Source organism: Hemiscyllium ocellatum, chromosome 19 (assembly GCF_020745735.1).
Source record: "Hemiscyllium ocellatum isolate sHemOce1 chromosome 19, sHemOce1.pat.X.cur, whole genome shotgun sequence".
Taxonomy (NCBI): domain Eukaryota; kingdom Metazoa; phylum Chordata; class Chondrichthyes; order Orectolobiformes; family Hemiscylliidae; genus Hemiscyllium; species Hemiscyllium ocellatum.
This window is the reverse complement of record NC_083419.1, coordinates 43,387,420-43,400,921: the sequence shown is the minus strand read 5'-3', so window position 1 is coordinate 43,400,921 and position 13,502 is coordinate 43,387,420. Positions and strand designations below refer to the sequence as shown.

At 40.1% G+C, this 13,502-nt stretch overlaps 1 protein-coding gene across 5 annotated transcripts in view; it reads left to right on the top strand.

Moving 5' to 3' along the window:
- LOC132824957 (protein kinase C and casein kinase substrate in neurons protein 2-like) overlaps positions 1–13,502 on the top strand; it is a 104,622-nt gene that overhangs the window by 60,046 nt on the left and 31,074 nt on the right. For 4 of the 5 annotated variants that reach the window (XM_060839871.1, XM_060839872.1, XM_060839873.1 and 1 more), the window contains 2 exons: positions 1,732–1,835; positions 12,537–12,693. In XM_060839871.1, the coding sequence (XP_060695854.1) occupies positions 1,782–1,835; positions 12,537–12,693 (211 nt within the window). In that variant the 5' untranslated portion in view covers positions 1,732–1,781. The remainder of the gene's footprint in view (positions 1–1,731; positions 1,836–12,536; positions 12,694–13,502) is intronic. The other variant, XM_060839874.1, reaches the window with a different exon arrangement.

The following is a 13,502-nucleotide window of genomic DNA, read 5'->3' as shown; positions in this document are numbered from 1 at the left end:
CTTGCTGATGAATTGGAGAGTGTTCAATCTACTCCACTGTATTTGCTGCACACAATACAAAGTACAATTAAAACGTGACTTCACATAGTGTGTTTGACGAAAGAGGTGGTGAAAACAGCAAGTGTTTGACCTTCCGTGCTTGTATAGAAAGCTGCCGGGAATGAGTAAGTAAAGATGTGTTAGGCATGGTGGAGGAGTGGACCAGTTTGTCATGAAGGGAATAATCCCAGTGGAATGCTGAGAATGGAGGGGAAGACAAGATGTGCTTGGTGGAGATATTTCCAACTTTTTCCAGGTCAAAGAGTTCCAGTGCATGGATTCCAAATGTGCCTATTGTGGAGTATCTGTAACATTACTTGTTCTGGTCCCTTGTTTCACAAAAAGCTGCCAGAGATCTTTTCACGAAAGAAAACAAGCTTATTACACAAAAAAAATGCTATATATATGTATTACATATGTCCCCAGCAATCCTTATTACAAACGTTCAGCTCAATAATGTATCATGCCTAATTCCTATACAAATGACTCTGTAGCTAGCCTTCCTTTTGACTACTGAAGGAAAATAAGACATTTTTCATCCTTGATGATCTGAAGACTTTTTTTCCTATTCTTATAGTCTGGAGATTTCTATCAACTGTCAGCCTGGAGATTACTACAAATTAAATACCTGAGACTTCTGTCAACTACTAGAACTTCCCTTAGTCTGAATTCAGCCTACTAGTGACCCCTGGCCCTATTTTCCTGTATCATAAAACTTAGCTTTGTAAACCTTCAGCAATTAGCTACTGAGATACCTGATGGAGCCATTTAACATAAGCCCTGTGCTTTCTTGAAAAAAGCCCTATCTAGTTCACTCCTCGTAATGTCTTTTTTGATCTTTGTTTTTTAAAAAAAAGTAGTTAGCTTCATCAAATTTAAACCTAAAATCTTATTTTTCTGCCACTTTTCAAACCAAGTTACCAAATAATAATATACTACAAACCTCCATCTATGCAGCAAGGGTTTTTTGGTTCAGAATTTCTCCTCTTAAGTGCAGGCTGGAGCAGCAGAGATGGGAAGTCTCTTGGGCCTGGAGCTTTTTGAACCTGAGGGAAATAGAATGATTTTGAAGATGGCCCGATTGTTTGCCAACTGCCCTTCTATATTCTAGATCAGTGAACTTTCCAAAGTTCTGCATTTTGCCTGATCTCCACTTTCTCTTGGTTTCATCATCAATGCCTGATTGAGGAAATACTTTGTCATGTATGTTTCCATTATTATTCCTGTACTGGGAAATGAGAAAGATAGTCTGAACTTCAATGTTCTCATCTATTGTGTTTGGCTATGAATGTCAGTACTGCAATGTATTGATGCAGTTTGCAGTATTGTTTATGAAATCTATTTAGTTATGCATAACAACTTGTACCTGCAGTGAATACCTGAAGGACAATAAAAATGTATGCGTTTCCTGCCTTTCACTGCACATAAGTTGCTGTTTGTGCTTTGCTACTTACATGGAAATCAATCAGTCCCACTAATACTTTTACAGCAGAATGCTGCCACTTTTGTTTACTTTTGATGGAGCAGACTCGATGGGCTAATTTGCCTAATTCTGCTCTTATATTTTATAGTCTAAGTAGCTCCAACTTTGCTTAAATAATGAAAGTCTCTGTTAGAAAATAAATGCTAGGGAAGTATTTAATTAGTGTTATTTTCTGATGTTTCCGCTAAAACTTTTCACAATCTTTTCAGGTTTGGAAGATCGCGAACTGTCATATCTGGAACACACTCTAAACACAACCATGTCATATGATGAATCAGTTGTGGTTGAAGCACCCAGTGATAGCTTTTGGGAGGTATGATTGCATTGTAGTCTTCCACGTATCTCATTTTTTTTCTATGTTGTTTTGTTGATTTTGCAAACTTTGGGCTTTAAACCTGTGAATTTTTTTTTACAATTTATAGCATAAGGTTGTCTTTTTTAAAAATAAAAAGGGCAGGACTAGTAAAACAGTATTAATTATGAGCTTTGAACTGGATTAAGATCTCATAACCAGATATATACATCAAGAAGATTATGCCTTTTTAGAGAGAATTTCATTTTGGCCTTCTGAAGGATAGATAACTTGCACATGATACTTGTGTTAGTATTAAGGCATTTGAAAAGTTGATTTATATATTTAAAGCAGCTGAATCAAAATCTACTCCTTTTCTATTTCATTGTTTTCTAGAGCCATTTCTGTGGATCATTGCTTTTATTACCAAAATAATCTACAACACTGCTTAATATTTTGCTATTGCACGAAGTGCAGAAAAACGGTTGATCAATACTATTAAAAAGGTGCAGTTACATTGCTTTATTTATTGGTAGCAAGATTAGACTAAGGTTTACAAGGAAAGAATATTTATCAATATTTGAAAGTTGCAGCTTCTTGAGTTCCCAAAACTGTCATAGCCATTTTGGCTATTTCCTTTTTTGGTAACCATCAAACAGTTTAGTATTGTAATTTTAAACCTTTGATATTTTCATCCCAGCTTAAGTAGATTTGAAACTATATATGCACTTTTTAAAAGATTACGTTGTATTTCTCACCTTTATATAAACAAACAGCATTATGGTGTTTGATCAAACTGCCAAAGTGATCAGTATAGCATCATAAGCTAGTTACATGTAACCCGAATGTTTCTGTGCAGGCCATGCCCACGTTAGGCCCCTTTGATTATGTAAAATGAGCCCACATGCTGAAACAAATTGGCAATACAAATCAGAAATCACTGTCTGTTGCTCCCACTTGTTAGAACGTAAAATAAATCCAGTAGTGAAGAAGCCCAAATTCCAATTCTCTATGAAAGTTGGAGCAATCTTGCTATTAACCTCATTAAAACTAAAAACATTGTCATGAGTTTCCTCGTTTAGATTAGTTGTATATAGTGAAACTGTTGAACTATAAATGTATATAAATCTTGTCACTATCATTTAGAGCTCTCTACTCTACTCTCCCACATTTTCTTATAACACTTTAAATTGTTTTTGCATCAGGGGTTTATCCAAATCCCTTTTGAAAACCATGATTGAAAAATTTTCGTTCTTAACCTATTTTTCTAATCAACCTATTCAAAGATGTTATTACACACCACTGGAACAGGTGGAACTTGAACCTGGGCCTCCTGGTTCTGGGATAGGTATATTACCGCTGCACACTCGGGCAAGGCATTCCAGACCCTAACCATTTATTGGTTAGAGAGCATTTTTCTCCTTTGGTTGTTTGTCATTCAATAGGATTCAGGGTGAGCTTACCAATTAAATATATAATTGGTGTAAGAGTGGTGGTGGAGAGTTGCTTTTCAGACAGGAGATGTGTCAGCAGCAGTGTTCCATGAACGTCAGTTCTGAGCACTCCTTTGTTTGTCATTTATTATTATCATCATAGAATCCCTACAGTGTGGAAACAGGCACTTCAGCCCAGCAAGTCCACACCAGCCGTCCGAACAGTAACCCACCCAGACCCACTCCCCTACATTCATCCCTGACTAATGCACCTAATCTATACATCCCTGAAGTGATGGGCAATTTAACATGGCCAATTTACCTAACTTGCATATCTTTGGATTGTGGGAGGAAACCGGAGCACCTGGAGGAAACCCACACAGACACAGGGAGAAATGTGCAAACTCCACACATTCGCCCAAGGCTGAAATCAAACCCGGGTGCTTGGCACTCATAGGTAGCAGTGCTAACCACTTTTGGATGAGCATATAGAAGGCATAGTTAGTAAGTTTGTGAATGACACCAAAATTGGTGGAATAGTAGACAGCGAAGAACGGTTTCAAAGATTACAAAGGGATCTTGATCAAATGGGTCAATGAGCTGAAAAATGGTAGATAGAGTTCAATCTGGATAACTGTGAGGTACTGATTTTGGTACAACAAACAGTGGCAGGACTTACAATAAACGGTAAGGCTTTGGGTAGTGTTATAGAACAGAGGGATCGAAGGATTTGGATGCATAATTCTTCGAAGGTTATGTCACCGGGTGGTTAAAAAGGTGTGCCTTCATTGCTAAGTCCTTTAAGTATAGGAATTGGGAAGTCATGTCGAGGTTGTACAGTACATTGGTGAAGCCTCTTCTAGAAAACTGTCTAGCTCTGATTGCCCACTTATAGAAAGGATATTAAGCTAGAAAGGGTTCAGAGAGATTTACCAGGATGTTGCAGATATGGAAGGTTTGAGTTATAGAGAAAGGCTGGGACTTTTTTTTCCATTAGAGGGTAGGAGGTTCAAGGCTAACCTTTAGAAGTTTTATAAAATCATGAGGGTATAGATGGGTTTCTTTTCCCAAGGATGGGAGATTTCAAGACTTGGGAACATATTTTAAAGGTGAAAGGCTGAAGTGCCTGTTTCCACACTGTAGGGATTCTATGATGATAAGAAATGACAAACGAAGGAGTGCTCAGAACTGACCTTCGTGGAACACTGCTGTGACACGTCTCCTGTCTGAAAAGCAGCTCTCCACCACCACACTGTCTCCTGCAATTACGCCAATTATATATTTATTTGGCAAGCTCACCCTGAATCCCATTGAATGACAAACAACCAAAGGAAAATGTCTTGCAAAAAGGGTGGTTCTATTGTGGAATGAATGTCCTGAGGAAGTGGTGGATATGGACACCGTTACAATGCTTAAAAGACAGATAAATACATGAATAGGAAAGGTTTGGAGTGATATAGGCCAGGAGCAGACAGGCGGGACTCGTTTAGTTTTGGATTATATTTGGCATGGACGAGTTGGACTGAAGGGTCTGTTTCCATGCTGTATGAGTCTGACTGTAACTGATAGATGTGTTCTGGTTCTTGACCCTTCTATCAATGGGAATAGTTTCACTCTATGTACTCAGTGTCAACCCTTCCTGATTTTTAATCAATTCTAATTAATCTCCACTCAACCCTCTCTCTTTTTTATAAAGCAAACAACCTTGGTTTCTCAAATCAAGTAACTGAAGTACCGCATCATGACTGAACCAGACTTCAATTTTTTTTGCACCCTCTTAAAGCTTTCTCAAGGCCAAGTGCCCAGTACACAATAATCCATTTGAGGCTGACCATTTTATGAAGGTTCATGATAATTTTCTTGCTTTTGGACTTTGTATATCTGTTTATCAAACCCAAGATTCTGAATTCCTTTTTAACTATCTTGCCAACATGTTGGTACTCCTTCAACAATTTCCTTAGATATACTCTGGGTCTGTCTGTCCTGCACCTTCTTTAGAATTTTCCTTTTTTTTTAAAACATTTATCTCTCACTGTACTTCTCATTTAAAAATAGATTTCAACGTGCACCAATTCCATCAACCTGTCAACTTGAAGTTTATTGCTGTCCTCCTGCACAACTCCTCATGCTTCCAAATTGATGCATAGTCAACAAATTCATCTGGAGTAGTGGTGGTCCTAGTATTGATCTTTTGAAGAACATAACTTTTGAGTCTGCAAAACAACTCTTTATTGCTAAGCTTTGTACCTTTTATCATTCATCCAACTTTGTAATGATGCTGAAACTGTCCCTTTTTGTTTCTTGGACTTCAGCTTTGCTGGCAGAGCTATAATGGGGCACATTATTGAATGCTGTCTGGAGGTCCATGTACATTGCGTTAAGTATAACACACTAATCAGCCTTTGCTTTCAGCTTAGCCAAAAATCTCAAAGAACTGGTTAAACGCAATTTATCTTTAAATGTGTAGGATAACACCTTAATTGATACACACTTGGCTAAGTGACTCTTAATTTTGTTTCAGACCATTGTTTCTAATGTTTTCCCACCTCTGTCTTATCTATATAGTGGCTGTGTTTATTCATACACCCTTGTTTTGAACAAGGGTATAATACTTCATAATTATCCGTCCTCTGGCACCACTCCTGCACATAATGAAGTTTGGAGGATTATAGTATTTCTGATTTCCTTCTTTACTTCAGTATTTTCAGTTGCAACCTTTCTGGTTCTGGTGGCTTATCAGCTTGATGTATTGCCAGCCTTTCTTATACCTTCCCAGTATCATTGAGTCTGAATAACTTCTTTTACAGTGGTGTTGAAAAGGTTTTCCTCAAAACAATTGTTGCAAATACCTTAGCCAAATCTTATCCTCTCTAGCTTGTTTTATAAATGTGACATCTAGTAAGGGTTACCTCAGATTACAACAGGATCTTGACCAGATGGGCTGAGAAGTGGCAGGTGGAGTTTAATTCACATAAATACGAGGTGCTGCATTTTGGCAAAGCAAATCTTAGCAGGACTTATACACTTGATGGTAAGATCCTAGGGAGTGTTGTTGAACAAAGAGACCTTGGAGTGCAGGTTCATAGCTCCTTGAAAGTGGAGTTGCAGGCAGAAAGGTTAGTGAAGAAGGCATTTGGTATGCTTTCCGTTATTGGTCAGAGTATTGAGTACAGGAGTCGGGAGGTCATGTTACGGCTGTACAGGACATTGGTTAGGCCACTGTTGGAATATTGCATGCAGTTCTGGTCTCCTTCCTATCAGAAAGGTGTTGTGAAACTTGAAAGGGTTCAGAAAAGATTTACAAGGATGTTGCCAGGGTTGGAGGATTTGAGCTATAGGGAGAGGCTGAACAGGCTGGGGCTGTTTTGAGGCTGAAGGGTGACCTCCCAGAGATTTACAAAATTGAGGGGTATGGATAGGGTAAATAGGCAAAGTCTTTTCCCTGGGGTCGGGGAGTCCAGAACTGGAGGGCATAGGTTTAGGGTGAGAGGGGAAAGATATAAAAGAGATCTAAGGGGCAACTTTTTCACACAGAGGGTGATATGGAATGAGCTGCCAGAGGAAGTGGTGGAGGCTGGTACAATTACAACATTTAAGAGGCATTTAGATGTGTATATGAATAGGAAGAGTTTGGAGGGTATGGGCCAGGTGCTGGTAGGTAGGACTAGAATGGGTTGGGATATCTGGTCGGCATGGACGGGTTGGACCGAAGGGTCTGTTTCCACATTGTACAACTCTATGACTCTAGTATATATGCTTGTACTGCTGAATCTTACTCTTGCCCAGCTTATGTTGCGACACCACAGATTTCTTACAGAAACTCAGCACCCAAGGACCAATCAAACTGGGAACATTCCTTGCCACAATGGACGTTTCAGCACTCTACACCAGCATCCCCCACAATTACGGCATCGTGGCACCAGCCTCCGTACTCAGCACCGACAACCGCCAATCTCCGAACACAGTCCGACAACTCACCACAACATCTTACCTTTGACGACCAGTTCTTCATCAAGACATTTGTAACAGCCATGTGGACTAAATTTGCACTCCACAAGACTTCTCTATGCAGGACCTCCAACCAACACTATACACCAGGTGCATTGACAACATTTTCTTCCTCTGGACCCATGGTGAGGAGTCACTGATTAAATTACAGTGATGTTAACAAGTTTTATCCCATCATCAAACTCACCATGGACTACTCTCTACTATCTGTCTCTTTCTTGCACACATGCATCTCCATCAAGGATGGACACCTCAGCACCCCACACTGTCGTAAACCCACAGATAACCTCACAATGCTACACTTCTCTAACTTCCACCCAAAATATATTAAAACAACCATCCCCTATGGACAAGCCCTAGGTGTACACTGGATCTGTTCAGATGAGGAGGAACATGACGGGCATCTGGAAGTGCTCAGGGATGCCCTCAAGAATGGGGTACAATGCTCAACTCCTCGACCGTCAGTTCCGGTGTGTTACAGCACGGAACCATAATGACCTCCTCAGGACACAGGCACGTGCTGCAACAGACAGGGTACCCTTCGTTGTCCAATACTTCCCAAGAGCCAAAGAACTGAGCCATGTTCTTCGTGGCCTGCAGCACATTATCAGTGAGGATAAGCACCTCGCCAAGACCTTCCCCTCACCTCCGCTGCTCACCTTTAAACAACTAACAAACCTCAAACAGATCATTGTTCGTAGCAAACTGCCCGGCTTTCAGGACAACTCCATAGAACCCTGTCACGGTACACGCTGCAGGACTTGTCAGAGTATGGGCATGGATACCACCATTACGCGTGGGAACACCTCCCACCATGTGCATGGCAGGTGCTCATGTGACTCAGCCAACATTATCTGTCTCATACGTTGCAGGCAAGAATGCCCTGAGGCATGGTACAATGGCGAAACTGAGCAGAGGCTGTGGCAACGGATGAATGGACGCCGCACAACAATCAAAAGACAGGAGTGTTCCCTCCCAGTTGGGGAACACTTCAGCAGTCCAGAACATTTGACCTCTGATCTTCAGGTGACCAAACTCCAAGGCAGACTTCAGGACGGGCAGCAGCAAAAAGTGGCTGAGCAGATGCTGATAGCCAAGTTCGGTACCCATAGGGAGGGCCTCAGCGAGACCTTGGGTTCACGTCACACTACAGGTGACCGCCATTGCACGATATACACACAGACACTCCTACACGCATACAGGCAGTCCTACACACTCTCATGCACACACAGGCACTCGTGCGAGTGTGCTTGCGTGTGCGCACCCTCTCATAGATTTAGACCCCATTACACACCCGGACATACAGTACCCCCCCACACACACACACACACTCTGTAAATTCATTTTTTAGATTAGAATCAATCTAAACCTTATGGCACGGACAGCAGCACACAGGGGGCTAACACCTTCAACACATTATCCGGGCTGACACCATTGTTAAAGATCACTTGAGAATGTAACTTCTTAAAAAACGAAAAGGTTTTGTGATTTACATATGATAGAAGTGAAACTAACATGGTCATTCTAACAGATGAGAGACTTAACAAACAATCTAGACATTTTTCAATGTATAATTTCAGTTACATCGCACTGCAAACCTTTACTATAAATTCTGTTTTATACAACTGTGTACTCCACAACCACCTGATGAAGGAGCAGTGCTCCGAAAGCTAGTGCTTCCAATTAAACCTGTTGGACTATAACCTGGTGTTGTGATTTTTAACTTTGTACAACCCCTGTCCAACACCGGCATCTCCAACTCATGTCTTCTGTCTCTTGCTTCCTTCAGGAAGTTCTGGTTTTGCTCTGCCCTACTGTGAGTTAATATTTAATTTGAATTGATTTAAGGTAAACAGTAGAAGGCGAGGTGATGAGAGTCTGGAACTCTTTGCACGAAAAACATGATTGAGTCAAAATATCTTTCGTAACACCTAAGCAATATTTAGATATCCACTTACATCGCCATTGCCTCCAGAGCAGTGGGCCAATTGTTTGAAAATAGGATTAGTGTAGTCAAATTTATTTTTGCTAGCATGGTCAAGATGGGCCAAAGGCTGCCTGCTGGCTTGTAAAGTCTAAGAACAGCTTTCTCCCCCTCAGTAGAAATGTTCCGCAGCAGTTCCTGGACTATTTCCTCATGCTCCGTTTCAGTTAAGCCTGCCTACCTTCAATTCAAATTTACCTGGACAGTGTTTGTTCTCATCCCATTGAAATTTTCCTTCTTTAATTAAAGTGTTTTTATTTTAATTGCTGCTTGTGTTTTTTTTTTCAACGGAACACTTAAACCTTGAGCTATTATAATCGCTCTTATTTAAGTGATTCCCGACAGACACTTGATGCACTTTGTTCCTCCAGAGTGAGATGCAGCAATGCCTCTTTCCTCTCTTGGTGAGAGCATTCTAGAAGATTCTCCTGAACATAATTCAGATACTCTTTGTTTCCTTGGCCTTCATGCTGTTTATAATTCCCAGTTGCCACTGGAGTATAGTTTTAGTACCTGAAGGTAATTTCCTTGTTCTCTTTCCCTTTGTTGAGAAGGATCTTGTAGTGTAGTGATAGTGTCCCTACCTCTGAGCAAGGAGACCTATTATAACATCTCTGAACAGGTTGATTAAATATCTTGTATCAATGACACTAGTTGGTAGCCTATAGATGCATCCCATGGTGTAATGACACCTTTTTTCTCTCCTTTGGCTCTGACCAAAGAATTTTGCCCTTGACATTTTGAGGACATCATCTTTGTCCAGCACTGTAATTTTCTCCTTCATCAATTTAAAGCACCTCCTGTCAAACTGAGGAATTGCATCAGAATACATTAGAAAAGGGGAGTTTTTGGACACAGATCAATAAGATTCATATGAAATGCATAATTATTTTGTAGTAAGCAGTAGAAGCAATTGCAATAAAACAGGCTAAGTCATTCAGATCTTAACTCTGCAGTCTTCCCATTTAGAGTTGTGAATGGTACCAAACAATTAAACAGCTAGCAAAAAAAGAAGGCTCCATAAGTATCCTCATTCTCAATTATAGGGGAGCCTAGCAGGTGAGTATGAAACACTTGGCTGAAGCATTTTCATCCATCCTTTATTCAGAGGTGTTGTGTGAATGGTCCATTTTTGTCATCTTGAGGCTTCCACATCACGCATGCCCATCTCAAGTCCCTTTCTTGATATCACCTGGAATGATATGGCAGAAGCCACTGGCAACATTCTGGCAATAGTACTGTAGACTTGAGCTTGAGGACTTTACCATGCCCTAAGCCAAAATGTATCAACAGCAATAATGCTGGCATTAGTCTGGCTATGTGGAAAACTGCCCAAACATGTCCTGTTCACAAATTCAGTGTCGTTGAGTGTGGAGCTGGAAAAGCACAGCAGGTCAGGCAGCATCCAAGGAGCAGGAGAAACTACGTTTTGGGCATAAGCCCTTCATCAAGGTTCCTGATAAGAGGTATGATGCAATCCAGGACGAAGCACTCGCTTGATTGAGATTGGTGATAACAGCAGTGGATGCAATGTATAGTGGCCAGATTCTGATCCAGCTATAAGCTGCAATGCAGAAAATCACCAAGGCTTGGCAAACAGCGCTTCTAAACCCAAAACCCACCACCACCCATAAGGACAAGGGCAGCAGAAACATGGGAGCAACATCATCTGCAAGTTTCTCTCCAATTTCAACACATTCCTGACTTGGAACAATATCGTATTCATTATTGCCTGCTCAAAATATTGGAACTCATTTGCTAAATGTTGTAGATGTATTATCATCCTATGGCCTACAGCAGTTTGGGAAGCCAGCTCACTACTGCCACCTCCTTAGAGGAGGTCAACAAATGCTGCCCTAGCCATCATCCTTACATCATTTTGTTATGATAATTGTAAATGTGGACATTCCTTTCCATGCTTCTTAAAAAATAAATAAGGTGGTTAAAACAATTGAACTTAATGTCTGACCACAGATTGAGGCAAGTCCTGGAAGTCCATGTGGAATAAATGAAACCATTGCACTGCAGTGACTGTTTTATCTAATGGTGAAATGGGACAAATAAGTCAACATCATCTCTTGCTTTACTTCATGTCTGTATAATTAGTTGCGTGTATTTAGATGAAGAGTTGCAATTAGACAATGGCGCCAGATTTTTGGGAGTATAAATCTTTCATTCTTGTTTTAAGAAAAGTCATTTGCTGAGAATTCCAGAGATCTCTATAAGCCGTACTACTCCTATATTTGTGACTTCCAATTAAAAATCTCATGTCAGAGACTCTAATGAGATTTTTTCATCCTGTCTGTCAGTCATAGATTCAGAGAGTTTTACTGGACAGGCGGAGGTCATTCCATTCATCATATCTGTACCAGCTCCTTTTTAAACTTACTACCTTATTAAAATTTTTATGCTTCTGTGTTTGCCACCTTTCATTTTTTTTTCTCAAGGTTAATACTAAACTTCTGCTTCCTTTCATTCAAGATAATTTTGAAATTAGCTCCTTAATTTGACAAGTTCTGTGTTTAAAATCTGATAGCTGAGTGTTAAAAAGAAGTAAAAATATTTAATATTACAAACTGAATGTGAAAAAGATGACAGTCAAGTTAACCCTCCTCAACTTATAACATCAGCAAATATTTTAAGTGATCAATAAAACCAGAATTTAAGACTGTTTATGAAATAATATTTCTGCCATTTACTTCTTTGTAATCATGTGTTGTATTATTTACTAGATTCAGAAATATTTTTAATCATATACCTTAAAGACATTCAGAGAAATATTTTTAAAGGCAATCAGTATTTTCAGGTAAGTCATGGAATGAAGACCCTGCCTGCCCCCTCATACCAAAGATCCTATGCACTATTACAATGAACAGCTAATTTGGGCACAGCAAAGTTCCACAACAGCAATGAGATTTTTAAAGAAAAGGATAAACTGCTTTATTTTGATGTAGTTTGAGAGCTGAATATTGGCAAAACACTGGGAAGATTTCATTCCTACACAACCTCAACATTGTCCACCTATCAAAGTAGCATGTGGTCTTGGTTTATCATCTCTTCCAAAAGATGGTGTGTGCAACTGTATAGCACTCACTAATACATTTTATGATTAGGCTGATGAGCATGATATCCACTTTGATTTAAAGAGTACTACAACTGAGCCAAAGCTGACACGTTGTATTAACTTGATGCAGTTAGCATTCAATTAATTTTTCTCTAATTAGCTATATTTTATTATATAGCAAGCACTCATTGTTTTAACAAACACTGTTGATCAATTTTTCCTGATATTTATAGGTTGGAAACTATAAGCGTACTGTAAAGCGCTTTGATGATGGCCATAAACTCTGTAACGACCTCATGACTTGTCTCCATGAACGTGCTCGGATAGAGAAGGGTTATGCACAACAACTCTCAGAATGGGCCAAAAAGTGGAAGCAGCTGTTAGAGAAAGGTAAAGGTGGAGTTTTTAAACTCTGTGATTATACATGCCTAATGTTTCTGAAAGGGCTATATTGTCGATTAAAGTTTTGTCAGTTAAATTAATTTGTTGGCCAGATATGTTGTTTGAAACTTTCTTTACAGTCATAGAGATGTACAGCACGGACACAGACCCTTCGGTCCAACTCGTCCATGCTGACCAGATATCCCAACCCAATGTAGTCCCACCTGCTGGCACCCAGCCCATATTCCTCCAAACCCTTCCTATTCATATAATCATCCAGATGCCTTTTAAATGTTGCAATTTTACTAGCTTCCGTAACTTCCTCTGGCAGCTCATTCCATACACGTACCACCCTCTGCGTGAAAAGGTTGCCCAAGGTCTCTTTTATGTCTTTCCCCTCTCACCCTAAGTCTATGCCCTCTAGTTCTGGACTCCCCACCCCAGGGAAGAGACTTTGTGTATTTATCCTATCCATGTCCCTCATGATTTTATAACCTCTATAAGGTAAACCCTCAGTCTCTGACGCTCTAGGGCCTCTCCTTATAACTCAAATCCTCCAACCCTAGCAACATCCTTGTAAATCTTTTCTGAACCCTTTCAAGTTTCACAACATCCTTCCAATAGGAAGGAGACCAGAATTGCACGCAATATTCCAACAGTGGCCGAACCAAATCCTGTACTCCATACTCTGACCAATAAAGGAAAGCATACCAAGTGCCACTATCCTGTTGACCTGCGACTCCACTTTCAAGCAGCGATTAATCTGCACTCCAAGGTCTCTTTGTTTAGCAACATTCCCTTGGACCTTACCATTAAGT